This window comes from Ctenopharyngodon idella, chromosome 10 (assembly GCF_019924925.1).
Source record: "Ctenopharyngodon idella isolate HZGC_01 chromosome 10, HZGC01, whole genome shotgun sequence".
NCBI classification, from domain to species: domain Eukaryota; kingdom Metazoa; phylum Chordata; class Actinopteri; order Cypriniformes; family Xenocyprididae; genus Ctenopharyngodon; species Ctenopharyngodon idella.
In genome coordinates, this window is record NC_067229.1 from 45,609,619 (window position 1) to 45,628,410 (window position 18,792).

General features: G+C 36.7%; 1 protein-coding gene across 2 annotated transcripts in view; it reads left to right on the forward strand.

Moving 5' to 3' along the window:
• Window positions 1-820: 820 nt before the first annotated feature.
• Window positions 821-18,792, forward strand: part of LOC127520189 (seizure 6-like protein) — a 52,073-nt gene continuing 34,101 nt past the window's right edge. Inside the window, exon 1 of one of the 2 annotated variants that reach the window (XM_051908119.1) lies at window positions 821-1,119. In XM_051908119.1, the coding sequence (XP_051764079.1) occupies window positions 1,038-1,119 (82 nt within the window). In that variant the 5' untranslated portion in view covers window positions 821-1,037. The remainder of the gene's footprint in view (window positions 1,120-18,792) is intronic. The other variant, XM_051908117.1, reaches the window with a different exon arrangement.

Consider the following 18,792-nt stretch of genomic DNA (forward strand, 5'->3'; position numbering starts at 1 on the left):
CTGCATTTACATATTTGCTGTTGTATGAATTTTGTTTTTCATACTTGCTTTACTGTTTAAATTTAGCTGAAAAGTCAAAAATGTGTTTAAAGGATTAGTTCACTTCAGAATTAAAATTTCCTGATAATTTACTCAGCCCCATATCAAGATGTTTAAGTCTTTCTTTCTTCAGTCAAAAAGAAATGAAGGTTTTTGAGGAAAACATTCCAGGATTTTTCTCCATATAGTGGACATCAACAGTTACCAACAGGTTGGAGGTCCAAATGTCAGTTTCAGTGCAGCTTCAAAGGGCTCTACACGATCCCAGACGAGGAATAAGGGTCTTATCTAGAGAAATGATTGGCCATTTTCTAAAAATAAATAAAAATGTATATACTTTTTAACCACAAATGCTCGTCTTGCACTAGCTCTGTGTTGCGCCACGCATTACGTAATCACGTTGGAAAGGTCACGTGTGATGTAAGCGTGTGACGTGATCGATCGTTTCACTAGATAAGACCCTTATTCCTCGTCTGGGATCATGTAGAGCCCTTTGAAGCTGCACTGAATTTGGACCTTCAACCTGCTGGTTACTGTTGAAGCCCACTATATGGAGAAAAATCCTGGAATGTTTTCTTCAAAAACCTTAAGTTATTTTCGAATGAAGAAAGAAAGACATAAACATCTTGAATGCAAATAAGCATTTATTATTTCCCTGAACTAGGACTGGAAACTGTAGAAGCCTTTTCCCCTCACAGCATCAGCAACTTTTACACACACAAACCAGAAGGCAGAGAGAGAGAGAGAGAGAGAGAGAGAGAGAGAGGAGGGGTGAGTGAAGGAGAAGACACACTGCGGAGTTCAGCAGAGGAGAGATGAAGAGAGCTGGAGACAGAGACCAAACCGACATCACAGAGCTGTGAACACACAGGAGCTCACGCAAACACGCCGCCTGTGAGTTCAACTCCACGTCTCTGACACTAAGCAGCTCTACTGTGGACTTCAACGCCGCATCTGTGATTATTCTGAACTGGACCCCCTTTGGACTGTGTCTTAACATGCTGGGAGTTCAAAGTGATGCTCTGCTGCTTGGCTTGGTGGTTTGGATGGGAATCCTATGGGGAGAGATCACAACCCAAGGTAATGTTCATTACTGCAACGATTCATTCAGATGCCCTTGTGTCTTTGATGGACTGACACTGCTGTTTAACATAAACCCCCACTGGAAACTTTAACACCACGATCACCTCACTTTTATTACAATTACGCACTGCCTGTTTAATAAAAGACTCAAGTTTAGTCACCCTGATGTGACGTGTGAGGTTTGCGGATAAGATCATATATGAGACAAACATGCCGGTTTTGATCAGTTTGGATCGTGCATGCGCTGCCAGAATTGTTTTCAAGCCAAAAGTGGAGCAGAAACATGCTTATGTGTGGATCTGGTGCATAATAACGCGCGTGGACAAAGAAACGCTGCGGGATTCCAAATGAATGTCGTTTAATGTATCACATGCACAGACATCGCGCTTAACATTGTAAATCACACTCAAGATTGGATTAGACTTGCGCTTTAACTGCAATGAAATGAAAACGCATTGGTTTGTTGTTAGCTATTGTGTGCGTGTCCATTCATAAGCATGCTTCATTTACAAGCTGTTATGAGTTTGTGTGTGTGCAGGATTGCGATTGAAATAAATAAATTCTTTTGTAAACCATGTGTTCTTGCATCAGAAACGAGCAGTTTGATTTCAGTAAGTGTCACCTCCCTAAAACAGGAGCACTCGCCTTCCCTGACCTGGTGTAATAAATGCAATGCTGTTGCATTATTCATGCAGATGCGTGAACAAGAAGTCAAATGACTGTGTTGGTTCATCCACCCGCGTTTTTCCTTCCCCGAGCAGCTCTTTAATCACTTGCTGTGTAAATTTAGCTCAGTTCCAAGCGCGTGGGCAACTCATCTTTAATCGGGACATGCGCGAGTGCATGTGGCTCCATAACACAGTTCTGTCCTCTTGTAAAAAATTATGTTTATTTTCCCTCAGTGATGTGCGGTGATCTTCAGAAATGAGAAGGAAAAGACCCCACTCTGGGGTTTGGGTTATTTTAGTCCAATGTAAATTCATGTTCAAGCTCCATTTGACGTTTCCACTGTTTCCAGGTTGAAGGGATCGGCATTTCTCTTACACTAACAAACAAGAAAACAATATATAGGCTACTACTATATATTTTTTTTGTTTTGTTTTTATATATATATGTTTTGTTTTTATATAACATGTAGACTATTACAATCAAGTAATGTGTGCGTGTTAAACATTACTTCAATAATACGTTAACGAACATTTTATACTTATTACTGCAAAATGTTTGTGTTTTATTATAAGTGGTAAGTTGATCTATTAGGACTAATCATCAAATGTTGGCTGAACGTGTGTTGATGTTGTAGTAGCAGACACGGATGTTCAGCTTTATTTTTTTATTATCCTACAAGTCATTTCAAGTTCATTCTGATACAGATTTGACCGAAAGTAGCGATATTCGAGTCTATTTTGTGATTAGTTCGTTTATTCACCGGTTTGACGCATTCACGCGCACCTGTAGTGAACGTCTTGGCGGGCTTTTTTCCCTTGACAGCGTGATCAGCCAATAGCAGCGAAGCAGAGACATCCACACGCGCAAGTACGTTTAGCTTTGTAGCTCGTATTAACGCCATGTTTAACGATCTGAATGAGAACGAAAATGAGCTCATTGTATTTTTATTTTATTTTTGACTTGTCAAGAAAGGCCTACTTATGCGACCAATTATGACGTAATCACTCTTGAGTACATGTTTGCCGACATAATGCGAGTGTGGTTTGCTACAAACAATTCTCTGCATGTAAATTACATTCCTTAATGTATTATTCGAAAGCTGACCAGCTTTACATCGCATGGCCATTACAAGAGCTGAAATATTGGATATAACTTTGCACAGGGGTGAATGGTGAGTGTTAAAGGGCATCATTTTCTCACCCTCATGTTGTTCCAAACCCATAAGACTTTTGTTCATCTTCAGAACACAAATGAAGATATTTTTAATAAAATCTGTGCGATTTTTGTCCCTCCGTTGACAACTACCACTTTGACGTTTCAAAAAGTTCATAAAGAGATAAAACTAATTCATATGAATTGAGTGGTTTAGTCCAAATTTTCTGAAGCGTGTGAATTTAGGCTTTTATTTACAAATAAACATTGATCAGCAAACATAAACAGAAGCTCAACCACATATGCTTGATGCCCGAGAATGAACCTCATTGGTTCTTGCGGAAGCTCAAACATGCTGCGTAACACGAGAATGAACCTCATTGGTTCTCGCACATCAAGCGAACATGCTTGAGCTTCTGTTTACCACAACTGATGTGTGAGTTGATGGAATGTTTATATGTAAATAAAAGCTTAAATGAAATCTGTTCATCGTAAAAAGTGATCAAGTCTCTTCAGAAAATTTGGATTATCTTTACAATCTTTTTATGAACTTTTTAAAGCGTCAAAGTGGTAATTGCGTAGCTGTCAATGGAGGGACAGAAATCACTTAGATTTTATTAAAAAGATCTTAATTTGTGGTCCGAAGATGAACGAAAGCCCCGTAGACTTTCATTGTAATGTTGTGTTCGATTCAATTCTGAATGTGGAAATATTTCTAATTGGCAACTCTCAACCATCCAGTATTCTTTTGTCTGTTCAGAATATGATGTATAAAGAAGTAAAATGGCAATGCTAGTATTTGTTGTGCAAGCGTACAGTTATTTAAATTCTAGATCTCCACATGCAGTTTCCAAGTTGAAGTGGCTTCTGTTGCACATTTCAAATTGAGTTGAGTTGAATTGAACACAGCATAAGAGCATTCAAAATGATTGTCTAGAAATCGTCAGGATCTGTATTAATTACTTATTATAGAACTTAAATTTGTACTGAACCCAGCACATTCCTTTAACTAGAAGGGTTAGATTACAAAAGTTATGATATCTCTCGTGTTCTCTTTGGATCAGGTCCCAAAATATTAGAGTTCTCGTTGTTTTGGCACACTGTACTGTTGAAGGGAACAAGATCTTAGTTACACTCTAGCTGTCTTTAGTTACTGCTGGTGATATGATAGTTGGAGCTTTTCCATGCTACGAGACACATTAAATATAAAGAGTATTCTTTACCACTGACTCAAATACCTCAAATGAATCAAAATAATTTTGTTTTAAAGAAATAATTCACTCATGTCACTCTTTACTCTCCATCATTGTCTATGGTGTTCTTTTATTCGTATAGGAATTGCTCTGGTCGCTCTCTTCCATGCAATTACAATGAACAGAGAGCTTTCATGCTTCAAAAGCAACATAAAAGTAGTCCATATGCTCCGCTTCCACAGAAGAAAGTAAGTCATACAGACTTGGAAAGACTTAGGGGTGAGTAAATGAGTGAGATTACTCATTTTTGAGTGAATTATTCCTTTAAAGCAGTGGTCTCAAACTCAATTCCTGGAGGGCCACAGCTCTGCACAGTTCAGCTCCAACCAGCTCCAGCTCACACCTGCTTGGAAGTTTCTAGTAATCCTGAAGACCTTGATTAGCTGGATCAGGTGTGTTTGATTAGGATTGGAGCAAAACTGTGCAGAGCTGTGGCCCTCCAGGAATTGAGTTTGAGACCACTGCTTTAAAGGATTAGTTCACTTCAGAACTAAAATTTCCTGATAATTTACTCACCCCCATGTCATCCAAGATGTTTATGTCTTTCTTTCTTCAGTCGAAAAGAAATTAAGGTTTTTGAGGAAAATATTCCAGGATTTTTCTCCATATAGTGGACTTCAACAGTTACCAACGGGTTGAAGGTCCAAATTGCAGTTTCAGTGCAGCTTCAAAGAGCTCTACACGATCCCAGACGAGGAATAAGGGTCTTATCTAGTGACACGATCAGCCATTTTCTAAAAAAAAATTAAAATGTATATACTTTTTAAGTGCAAATGCTCATTTTGCACTAGCTCTGCGATACGCCACGCTTTACGTAATCACGTTGGAAAGATCACGCGTGAACTAGGTGGAAGTACTGACTCAGTGTTTACAAAGCGAACGTGCAAAGACTAAGTCAAACAACCTTTGCAAAAAAAGGTAAAACAACGATGTTGTTGATGTTTGAAGTTGGAGGAGAAAAGGTTTTTGCCCTACTGCGGTACTTCCACCTACGTTACACGTGACCTTTCAAGTGTGATTACGTAATGCGTGGCACATCGCAGAGCAGTGCAAGACAAGCATTTGAGGTTAAAGTATGTAAATTTACATTTCTTTTTTAGAAAATGACCGATTGTTCCTCTAGATAAGACCCTTATTCCTCGGCTGGGATCTTGTAGAGCTCTTTGAAGCTGCACTGAAAGTAAAAGTTGAAGTCCACTATAATGGAGTAAAATCCTGGAATGTTTTCCTCAAAATCTTTAATTTCTTTTCATCTGAAGAAAGAAAGACATAAACATCTTGGATGACATGGCAGTGAGTAAATTATCAGGTAATTTTAATTCTGAAGTGAACTAATCCTTTAACTGTAATTCTCACTACCCCCTAACTGATCTGTGAACAACCACAGAACTTTTATCGCAAAGTTTTTAAGCAAATTCACAGTAGCTCTCCCAAAAGATCGACTATTCTGGCGGTGCTGTCAGTGTTATTTTCACAGGGCCAGAACTCTCTAGGTGACAGACTGTCTGTTCGGCACCTTCTGAAACTCACTCATCTGGAATTTGTCCTTCTCTTCCCATCACATCACTTTCCGTCTTTCTCCGCAGCTCTCCCTAGTTTCTGATACACAAAGCCAAATCAGAATAGAAAGGGCAAGAAATGTCCTGCAGGAAATGTCTGATAGGAACTAAAACAAGTGTGTGAGATGTGCTCCCAGAGGACTACAGGCTCAAATGTGTGTGTGTTTGTCTGTGGCAGTGTCCTGTGGTGTGTGTATTTATGGAGTGGGAAACCTGAGCATTGGGTCATTCTACAAAACAGGTGCCTTTTGACTCATTAACATAGTAATGACTTTTCCTATGGATAATTGTAATTTTTCTTTTATCGTTTTATATTATGTTTTTTTTTCTGTTTATCAGACCTCATTACCATGAAAAGTGAATATTTGTATAAATATCAGCCAGTGGCGTAACTACTGGTGGGAAAAATGTAATTAATATTTTAAATTAATAATTTGATTTGGCTCAAGGTGGCACAGTACAATTAATTAACACTTTATTCGTCTTGTACAATGTTTAAAACGTTATTTACATATTATTTTATACATTTTTAATTTAATTAATTAATGTGTATTACAAATATAATTGAATAATTTAAATAATAATAATTAAAAAAATTACTACTTTTTAAATGTATAAAATTATGGTTAAAAATTATTTAAATTATTTATATATATTTAAAAATCCCCTTTTGAATTGCAAAAAGCACTCGTTTCATAGAATGACTCATTTGATTGTACCTGTGTGGGTTTGTTGATTCAGGATACGTGGGCTTCTGTCTGGTTCTGAATCCATTTTCAGGTGTTTGTTTTGCTAATATTGTCTAACCCTAATCTGATATGAAAACATACGCTGATGTAGATCTGTTGAACGCTGGCATGTTCGGTAAATATGAGTGTAAGTTAATATTTCAAGCATAATTTGTTGGCTGGCATTATGGTATTATTTCGGTTAAGCATGTGGTGCGTTAAAAATAGCAATAAGCTCTTAAGATTTCTGTCTACATCAGTGTACGGTGTTTTATGCAAGATCACTATAAGCTCTGACAGTAGGGCAGCTTGCGTAATATCTGCTATCCTGTAGCTCTATACTGTGCATATACTGTGGATCTTGGAAAGTGCTTTCCGCTGTAGTTTCCTCCGAACCAGAGGTTTGCATCTGATGCCCTGGAGGTTTGCTGACAGGAGGGCGACTGACAGCTTCTCTTCAGCGCCTGGAGCTCGACTCAGCAGCTCCTCATTGTTCACATATAGAGGATTCTTTTAGTCACTGGGAATTGGTGAGACTTTCGCGAGGTTTCTCTGAGCAGTGGTGTCCTACATCACTAAACAGACATGATGTGTTGCTTTGAGGAAAAAGAGCAAAGATAGAAGACAGGTGGATAACCTAAAGCTTGTAGTCGTTTTAGGAGATTTTTTTTTTTTTATCCAAAGAGACTGGAGGCCAATTGTAGCATTTTTTACATTTTCCCTAATAATAACAGCTATTAGAAATCAACCTTGCATATATTCAGGTACAAATATGGATAAATTGAGAATCATGAGTTTTTTGTTTCAGCATTCTCCCACGATTCTGAACAGGCAACTAAATAAAATGACGTAATTTACAAGAGGTTCTGACAAAATATTAATAGCTGCAGTCTATTTAAAAATGTTTAATTAATTTGAATGAATTCTTTTAAAAAAAATGGGCTTGAATGAATGATTCAATGACACTGCACTTGTTTCATTACTGGATAAATCAGTGTTTTTTAACAAATCTTTTAAATGAACGATTCAATGACTCACTCATAAATACTTCACTTGTTTCATTACTGGATGAATCAGCGTTTTTGAATGAATCACTTGAATGAATGATTCAATGACTTACTCATAAATTCTTCATTTGCTTGATTATTGGATGAATCAGCATTTTTGAATGAATCTCTTGAATGAATGATTCAATGACACTCATAAACACTGCACTTGTTTCATTACTGGATGAATCAGCGTTTTTGAATGAATCACTTGAATGAATGATTCAATGACTAACTCATAAAGACTTCACTTGTTTCATTACTGGATGAATCAGCATTTTTGAACAAATCTGTTGAATGAATGATTCAATGACAAATACGTTTTACAGTTAACAGTCTTAGTGTAATTGATAAAATTGTTATCTGAAGCACCAAGTTACTTTCAAAAGGGGATCTGCTATTTTTAATCACTACCGTAGACATCAGTGTTTATATCTGAACTATAAACTTTTACCCCATTACTTTTGTGATCATTTTAATTATTGTAAGACAAAAATAACGATACCGTGATTTGAAAAAAAATGCTTGTAAAGCTTTTTTACACCTATACATGACAACTAACTCTCTCCAAATCAGCGGCTGGCAGCACGAACACAAATTTGAATGTTGCATTATGATTTTGTCAAAGGTTTAATAGACAGCCAAATTGTTGTCATTTTGGAATAAGATCGCGTTGGTGTTTGAAAAGATCCCGATCTCGATTAACGATTAATCGTGCAGCTCTAGTATATACTGTACCTGCATGTATATACAGTATTTTCTTTTCTTTAAATTCAGTCATACAATTCACATTTCATAACCAGTGTTACAATTCCCTCTTGACCTCAGCTGTGATATTAGCTGCCAGAAACAGTGTTACCTTTATCATTTTTATCATTTATGTTAGTGTTTAATCAACAACCTGTAGATGAAATACTGAATTTTGCACGGGCAAACGCTGCTAGGTTTGTTTCAGGTTCAATCCCCCTGGAGCAATCTGTGTTTTGCTGAAGGGCAAAATGTGGATGATTTTCTTCTTGCAGGGATCCCATCAACCTATTGGTTAACAGCTCTGAGCTTTTAACCATTATACTCACTTATCAGTTAGGCAGTGTAATACTCGGCCTAAATAAAAAGGTCAAATATTGCACAAAATAAAAGGGGAGGGTTAACATTCAAATGCTTTCAAACAAGTTATTATTAGGAAAGGAGCATTTAAGGCACTACAACAACATGAAATATGTACCATACTGTGAATTCGGACATACTTCACATATTCTTTTTTGCCTACTATATAGTAGGGAAGTATGTGATTTCGGATGCAGCCCACATGGCTCTTGATCCTCTAACCCTCTCTTACTTGTCCTTTATACCTGGAGTCCTACTCTCTTTATCTGAGGAGATTGACTCCTACTGACTAGGAAGTGAATTATAAGGACGTAACCGAGGAAATACCCTGTTACAGTGGTATGTAAAACAAAAAAGCAGAGAAGAGGCTGTCAAACGAATAAGACTTGATGTGAAATTCAGGGCCTCTTTAATGTTTCCCGATAAAAACGTGAGGAAACAGTTTAGTGTAAACATCCTGACACAAGAGTTTCACAGCAGAGCATCTGTTGCCTTGAAGTGTTAATGAAATTATCAAGCAGTGTTAATCAGCCCTGACTGATCGCATTGGTCGGGTGAGTCTGACAAAACTAATGAATGGCCCAAAGGATCAGCTCATCTTGACCATGAAAAGAGAATATATTAGTGCATGTTTTGTGTTTAGTTGCACTGGATAATTTTATGAATTGCATAATTTCAGGGGCCATTAAATGCCCTAAAATGTTTACCCTGACATGCAAAAAAAAAGAGTAGTGGGTGAACTTTACATTCAGGTTCTAATAATTTACATTAGTTAATGTTAACATTAGTTAACTAACAATGAGAAATACATTTGTTACAGTATTTATTAATCTTTGTTAATGATGATTTTAATAATGGAAATGTTGAAATTAACATCAACTAAGATTAATAAGTGCTTTAGAAGTATTTTTCATTGTCATTTCATGTTAATTAATAACTAATGTTAAAGGGGTCCTTGATTATGATTTAATTTTTTTTAAACTTTAGTTAGTGTGTAATGTTGCTGTATGAGCATAAACAACATCTGCAAAGTTACGACGCTCAAAGTTCAATGCAAAGGGAGATATTTTCGTTTACAGAAATTGCTTTTTAAGCACTACAACAAATGACTGGTAGGGACTACAACAAGCTTCTTCCCAGGTTGGTGACATCACTAACCACAAAATTTACATAAACCCCACCCCCAGGAACATGCAACAAAGGGGGCGAGGCCATGTTGGGTTGCTTTAGAGAAGAGGAAGAGTTGTTGTAGTGTTGTTCCATGCTGTCTGGCATTTCAATGCTGGATTTGCACAAAAGATTAACATGATAGCACATGCTAGTCAATGAGTTGAAGCAACTCCACAGCAACTACATAAATTGATCCACTAACCGTTCAGAAACATCCAGATGCATTCCAAAAGTTGTATCTTCTTCCTGAGTCTCTCCATCAGTGTCGACTCCGGTTTGTACAATGTAAGGCTGAACACCGTTACTGACAATCCTCATTTTGGCTGCGTGAGATTCTCTAGTTTTGTTGTTGTTGAGCAACTGAAGCGTGAGCTGTTAAAGCTCCGCCCCCTTTTGGAAAGAGGGCCGGGAGCAGCAGTTCATTTGCATTTAAAGGGACACAGAAAAACAGCGTGTTTTTGCTCACACCCAAATAGAGGCAAATTTGACAAGCTATAATAAATGATCTGTGGGGTATGAAACTGAAACTTCACAGACACATTCTGGGGACACCAGAGACCTATATTACATCTTGTAAAAGGGGCATTATAGGTCCCCTTTAAGACTGTAGAATAGGGCTCCTCAAGCATCTAAATGTTTACTGTTGCCAACAGACGCCTTGATTTAAAGAGCGAGATAAAGTTGAGGAATCATAATCGCTCCTAACACAGCTACAGCTCTAATGATGCATGTGAATGAGCGATTCAGAACGTCAGCGCTGAACTTTGAAGACGCTCCATGATAAATCTGAGCCTCTGAATATGACGGTGTCACTTCAGCCAGATGGAACGGTTGGTGCAAAGCATGCGCCATCTGTCAAGCGCATGACACCTCAATTTCCGTGGAGCATTTTACATGCTTAATATTTCAGCTTTCCTTTGCTTCAAAGCAGCGGCTGACAGGTCGCATGTTTTGAAACGTCCCAACCTGTTTCTCTGATTTGAGCTCTGCACGAAAGCGACTGCCTTCACCTGAGCCTGGGCCTGTTTAGCGCGTCAAGACGAGGTGAGAAATGCAGTCAAAGCATTGCCGTTAGCTCCCCTGTCTCCACGGTGACATTTGAGAGCGAATGTTTGCCTTAACGTTTTAGCTCAATGTTTTACACACCTTCAGCTGTCGGGTTTGTTCCGTCCTGTGCTCTCGAGCGCTGTCAGCCGCTAATGCAGACGGACAGTCTCAGCAGGTGGAGAAAGTCGATTTAGTGCCAGAACTTCATTTTACAGCTATTATGGAAATGACTTTTTCAGGGCATGAAGACAGCTTTAGAAAGAGCCTCTGAATTAATGTAATTTCAGACGTTTAGATCTGAATCATTTCTGAATGTGATAAGGTATCGCGCCTGCTGCTTTTGTAAATGGGAATTAATATCTTGAAATGTGACTGAAGGACTTTAATGCCCTTAAAACATTTTGTACCATCGTAATTTTAATATATACCAGGGTACTGAATGTTTACTTATTATTAATGTACCATAGCATTACCCTAGTGCATGTCAAAATGACAAGGTAATGCCATGAAACCCCTTAAAAAAAGTAACATGTTATTTTAGACATTATTGTAAGTAGTATAGTATACCAAAAGTATAGTATTTACCTTCTGATAACCTCACTGTGCTATGGTAATGCTGCAGAAGGTACATAACCAAAAAAACATGGTATTACCATGTTATATAAAGTGTTGGGTGTAATGCATTACTAAGTATTTAATTTTGTTTCCTTTGAAAATGTAAAGTAAGGGAATACTCTTATTTTTTCTGTAATTACAGTTACTTTAGATTTAATTGCATTAAATACTGTATAAAACAATTTTGTATAAACCAATATTGGAAGTAACATCAAAATTAAAATGTTTTTCATGTAACCTTTAAATACGTTGGTAAATTTGAGAATCATTTATGCAATTTTGTATTATTTAATTGAAAGGATTAAAAGAGCAGTTTCATGTCTATCCTTGTTTGTTCAACTGCTGATATTGGATTTAGGAAGCAATGAAATATCTTTTTAGAGAGAGTAATTAGTATAGTCATCTAATTATACTGTTGAATGTGTAATTAGTAGCTAGTAATTAATTACTTTTTTAGAGTAACTTACCCAACACTGGTTACATCATCAATACCATGGTACTTTCATGTCCAAAAATTGTATATACTACCATGGTATTTAATAACAATAATAATAATAATAATTCCTTACATTTATATAGCGCTTTTCTGGGTGCTCAAAGTGCTTTACATATGGAAGGGGGAATCTCCTCAACCACCACCAATGTGCAGCATCCACCTGGATGATGTGACGGCAGCCATATTGCACCAGAACACCCAGCACACACCAGCTTATTGGTGGAGAGGAGACAGAGTGATGAAGCCAATCAATATATATGGGGATGATTAGGAGGCCATGATGGACAGAGGCCAATGGGCAAATGTGGCCAGGATGTCGGGGTTACACCCCTACTCTTTTCGATTTTTAACGACCACAGAGAGTCAGGACCTTGGTTTAACGTCTCATCCGAAGGACTGTGTTTTTTGACAGCATGGTGTCCCCCATCACTATACTTGGGTGTTAGGACCCACACAGACCACAGGGTGAGCTGGCCTCACTAACACCTCTTCCAGCAGCAACCTAGTTTTCCCAGGAGGTCTCCCATCCAGGTACTAACCAGGCTCAGCCCTGCTTAGCTTCAGTGGGCATTTATTTTAGACATGTAAAATGTTACTGCCATGGTATTTTGGAAGAGTTCCATGGAATTCTTGGAAGTCAAGTACCATAGTATTACCATCGCTGTACCATGGTACCACCACAGAACTTTTGTAAGGTACATAACCAAAAACCATGGTATTACCATGTTACCTCTTCAAAAATTCATCATATTACCTGGTAAATATTCATAAAACAATGGTTTTACAGTTTTCCTTTTAAAAAAGTGATTGTACCATGTTACTGAAACTCGTGTATGGTATTTACAAGGTACTGCAGGATACTTCTGTGAATATCATGGTACTGTCATGTCCAAAATATTGTATTACCAAACTTACAAAAAGTTCCATGGTACTTTAGACATGTTACTGCCATGTTATTTTGGAAATGTATAATGGTATTTGTTGAAGTCATGGTAAATGTTTCAAATGCACCATAGTATTAAAGGGTTAGTTCACCCAAAAATGAAAATTCTGTCATTAATTACTCACCCTCATGTCGTTCCACACCCATAAGACCTTCATTCATCTTCAGAACACAAATTAAGATATTTTTGATAAAATACGATGGCTCAGTGAGGCCTCCATTGACAGCAAGATAATTAACACTTTCAACACTTTAATTAACAGATCATGTGACTACAGTGGTTCAACCTTAATGTTATGAAGTGACGAGAATACTTTTTGTGCACCAAAAAAACAAAATAACACCTTTATTCAAACAATATGTAGTGATGGGCGATTTCAAAACACTGCTTCATGAAGCTTCCAAGCTTTACGAATCTTTTGTTTTGAATCTTTGGCAGTTTGACACACGCTCTGAACCACTGATTCGAAACAAAAGATTCGTAAAGCTTCGAAGCTTCATGAAGCATTGTTTTGAAATCACCCATCACTAGATATTGTTGAATAAAGTCATTATTTTGTTTTGTTTTTTGGCGCACAAAAAATATTCTCGTCGCTTTATAAAATTAAGGTTGAACCACTGTAGTCACGTGAACTGTTTTAAATACGTCTTTAGTAGCTTTCTGGGCATCTGAAAGTGTTAATTGTCTTGCTGTCAATGCAGGCCTCACTGAGCCATCGGATTTTATCAAAAATATCTTAATTTGTGTTCCGAAGATGAACAAAGGTCTTACGGGTGTGGAATGACTTGAGGGTGAGTAATTAATGACAGAATTTTCATTTTTGGGTGAACTAACCCTTTAATGTCTGATACCATGGTATTGCCACAGTACTTTTTTTAAGGTACATAACCCAAAAATCAAAGTATTACCATGGTGCATATAAAAATCATGGTATTACATTGGTATCATATCAAAAACATGGCATGGTAAATATTTATAAAACCATGATATTACCATTTTCCTTACAAAAGTGATGGTACCAAGGTATACACTGGTATTACCATGATAAAAAAGAATGACGATACCATGGTACTCAGTTAGTGTGAGATGTAAGGTGTCCCGAGGGATGTGTTAAATATGGGTGGCCTGGTGTTTTCAGTCTGTGCAGTCTCGGCTGCGGTCGGTTCCAGGTCTTTTGAGAGTGTGAATGAGCGATCGGTTGGAGGGTTCTTGGCAGGGCTGCACACTTTAGTGCTTCTCTGTGGGCAACAGTCATTGAAACACTGCTCACACTCCAGACTGCCTCCCGTTCATGCATGGAGCACAAGATGGAGGAGTCAAGGCATGGAGAAGAGAGAAAAAAAGAGAAAAACACTCTTTTTCATTTACCCCTTCTTTCCATCTTGCATCCATCAAACTTTGTCAGCCTTATGAAACCTCCTCACTGTCACAAGACTGTAAGATCTGTGTTTTGATGACAGACAAGCACTTTGATTTTTAGACGTACAGCAGGGTTTCCTCTGGGTAGCATGAATAAATCAATAAATAAATAAACCGCATTAATTGTAAATGGAGAGGGCTTTTAAGATACGTTGTCATGGCAATAGGAATATCAACACAACACAATCTTTGGGAAAACAAGAGTGGGATTCAGTTCAGTTCCATTCTGTTTTATAAGTGGAACACTTTTTCTATTCAGATTGTTCCAAAGTAGCTTTACAAAGAAAAGTACCTAGTGACATTGGCAAAAAACTCTTCAAGATATTTAAATAAGATCATAAAGAAATCTCAAAGGCCGTTATCTGTCGATTTCTTCTGAAATGGCATACTAACCATTATATCTTTTATGAAAGCAAGTATGCATACTATTTCCGTGCACTGTTTACAGTATGTAATGTGAATTTCTGTATGCATCTGGATGAGCTACCGTTTGGGGTCCGTAAGATTTTTAATGTTTTTGAAAGAAGTCTCTTATGTTCACCAAGGCTGCGTTAGTTCATTTAAAATACAGTAAAACAGTAATGTAATTCATTCCTGTGATCAAAGCTGAAATTTCAGCATCATTACTCCAGTCTTCAGTGTCACATGATCCTTCAGAAATCATTCTAATATGATGATTTGCTGCTCAAGAAACATTCGTTATTATCAATGTTGAAAACAGTTGTGCTGCTTCATATTATGGAACCTCGTTTTTCGCCACGAAATAAAACAATTTAAAAGATAATTGCGGCTTTTTATCAGAATAGACAGATTTTTTCTCAGAATTGTGAGATATAGACTCACAATTCTGACGTTTTTTGAAGTTTCAAGTTTACATCTCCCAATTCTGACTTTATAACTCGCAATTGCATTTATATCTCGCAATTTGGACTATAAATCACAATTGCGAGTTTATATTTTGCAATTCAGATTTTATAACGCACTTGCGACTTTATATCACATAATTCGGACTTTATAACTCACAACTGCGTGTTTCTATCTCGCAATTCAGACTTTATAATTCACAATTGCTACTATATCACAATTCGGACTATATAATTTGCAATTGCAAGTTTATATCTCAATTCGGACTTTATAACTCACAATTGCGTTTATATCTCACAATTTAGACTATAAATCACAATTGCGAGTTTATATCTCACAATTCAGACTTTATAACTCGCAATTCGGACTTTATAACTCTCAATCGCAACTTTATATCACACAATTCGGACTTTATATCTCGCAATTCAGACTTTATATTTCGCAACTGTGAGTTTATATCATGCAATCTGAGAAAAAAAGTCAGAATTGCGAGATGTAAACTTGCTATTGAGAGAAAGAAGTCAGAATTGTGAGATAAAAACTTGCAATTACCTTTTTTATTTTTTATCCATTGGCAGAAACAAGCTTCCATACAATATTGTTGTGGAAACCGATGCATTTTTTTTTTTCAGGATTCTTTGATGAATAGAAAGTTCAAAAGAACAGCATTTATTTAAAATAGAAACCTTTTGTAATTATGAATGTCTTCACTGTCAATTTTGATAAATGTAATGAATCCTTCCTGAATAAAAGTATTAATTTCTTTCACAAAAACAGTAGTGAACAGTACAGTACAGTACAGTAGTGTAGTGTACAGTTACAGTATAGTTTGAACAGTAGTGTATATAATATATACTAAAATAATTGTAAGTAGTGTGCTATTTTGTGAGGAATCTGTGTTTTTGTATGCTAATACCCAGAGAGAGAAATGAAGTGAACGAGATCATTCTATCAGTCTTCTTGATCTTTTTGATCCCTGTGCACACTTTGTAAGTTAAATGAAGGCAGGAAAGGGAGAATGGAGGGGATACGGCTCTTTGATGTATTGTCACCCTTTGTTCTCCAGAGAAGTGGTTAATCACACTCTCGTATCGTAGAAAATGTTATTCGTTTCACCTTTGTGGAACACACCGTCCCAAAATAACATAAATGAAAGCGAAGCAAAGGTCAGAGTGTTGAGGGAGGAGCACGAGATTAAAGGCAGAGGAAAGAGAGAAGGATGGAGGGAGATACACATGTGAGAGGAGAGAGAGGAGTAGGACAGCTGCGTGTGCAGACGACGCACACCTGTGCAGCTGCTCGGAGACGCTTGAATGACGAGCGGGCAGAAGATGCCATCTGCCTCGCTGTGCCAGTCGCCATCCTGGAGGGAATCCAACAGAATCGGCCCCTATAGAGCATCCGAGAATGGATGAGATCCCTCTAAAGGCTCCACTGCTCGTGGAGACGACGCAGCGGACGATGTTCTTTATGGTGGTGCTGATTGTTAAAAAAGTTTCTCCTGTCCTAGTTTATTATGCTGAAACAACTCTAGTACACTGTAGGAAGAAAAACAGATGATGTCCTGGCAGAAAATTACCAGTTCCTTTTCTGTTACGGACATTTCCTTCAACATTAGAACACAATGCATCGTGTAATTCAAAAAATGGGTAAAACACCTGTGAAAAAAATCAATACAGAAAAATCCTTAATATCAGCACAGTACATTGAGCCGGCCGTATTTTTTTACACACTTTTCTTAGAGTGAAAGTCGTTCAACACTGTGGTAAATCACAAAATTTACCTCACATAAATTGGATTTAAGAAGGATTTAGATTTATTTGAGTCTGTTTACTTCAATACACTTTAAACTTGCTTTCTCTTCCTATTACAGTATGAACCCAGGCTGTGAGTCATTGTTCTACCTATCATCTATCCTTCTATCTATCCACTTCTGCAGTCTTTCTTTCTTTCTTTCTTTCTATCTATCCGTCTGTCCTATCTATCTATATTTCTTCAGTATATCTTTCTTTCTTTCTATCGTTCTATTTATCCTATCTGTCTATCCTTCTATCTATCTATTGTTCTATCTATCTATCTATCTATCTATCTATCTATCTATCTATCTATCGTTCTATCGTTCTTTCTTTCTATTGTTCTATCTATCCTTCTATCTACTTCTTTAGTTTATCTATCTATCTATCTATCTATCTATCTGTCTGTATCATTCTTTCTTTCTATTGTTCTATCTATCTATCTATCTATCTATCTTTCATTCATTCGTTCTTTCGTTCTTTCTTTCTATTCTATCTATCTATCGTTCTATCGTTCTTTCTTTCTATTGTTCTATCTATCCTTCTATCTACTTCTTTAGTTTATCTATCTATCTATCTATCTATCGTTCTATCGTTCTTTCTTTCTATTGTTCTATCTATCCTTCTATCTACTTCTTTAGTTTATCTATCTATCTATCTATCTATCTGTATCATTCTTTCTTTCTATCTATCTATCTATCTATCTATCTTTCATTCTTTCGTTCTTTCTTTCTATTCTATCTATCCATCTATTCTTCTATCTACTTTAGTTTATCTATCTATCTATCTATCTATCTATCTATCTATCTATCTATCTGTATCGTTCTTTCTTTCATTGTTCTATCTATCCTTATATCTATCTATCTTTCATTCTTTCGTTCTTTCTTTCTATTGTTCTATCTATCCATCTATCCTTCTATCTACTTTAGTTTATCTATCTATCTATCTATCTATCTATCTATCTATCGTTCTTTCTATCTATCTGTATCGTTCTTTCTTTCATTGTTCTATCTATCCTTCTATCTATCTATCTTTCATTCTTTCGTTCTTTCTTTCTATTGTTCTATCTATCCATCTATCCTTCTATCTACTTTAGTTTATCTATCTATCTGTCCTTCTATCTATCTATCTATCTATCTATCTATCTATCTATCTATCGTTCTATCTATCTATCTATCTATCTATCTATCTATCTATCTATCGTTCTTTCTATATATCCTTCTATCTATATCGTTCTTTCTTTCTTTCTTTTTCTTTCTTTCTTTCTTTCTTTCTTTCTTTCTTTCTTTCTTTCTTTCTATCTATTCTGAATTTTGCTCAACTCTAATATGAAACATCCACTGCTTCACATTTTTGGGTTCAGTATGGCGTTTCGCTCAGAAATACATCACAAGCGTAATGAGTTGTGAATGTTCATTGCCAATTAAAGAATGCTTATAATTGTATTTGGACATTACACTTGAAAAGAAATAAATGTTTACATTTAAAATTCCACACTTTACCTTTAAGCAACCTAAAATAAGCTTATTAAACATCCACATTTTGTCATTTTGATGCTAATTCTTTTACCCATCTTATTGCAGACTCAATCTGATTTGTGCTTTAAAAACTTTGCATGCTGGGTGAATTTGCCATCTGTACTGGATCAGGATTGACAGCTCTTATTTTCCACATCGACGGACGACTGAGTCAATCTAGAGCTGTACAGTCACCACCAATTTGATCGTACAGTCACCAGGCATTTGTCCAAGACTCTTGATGTAATTTGTACATGTTTACAGACTCTCAGCAGATGATAAAGATGTTCG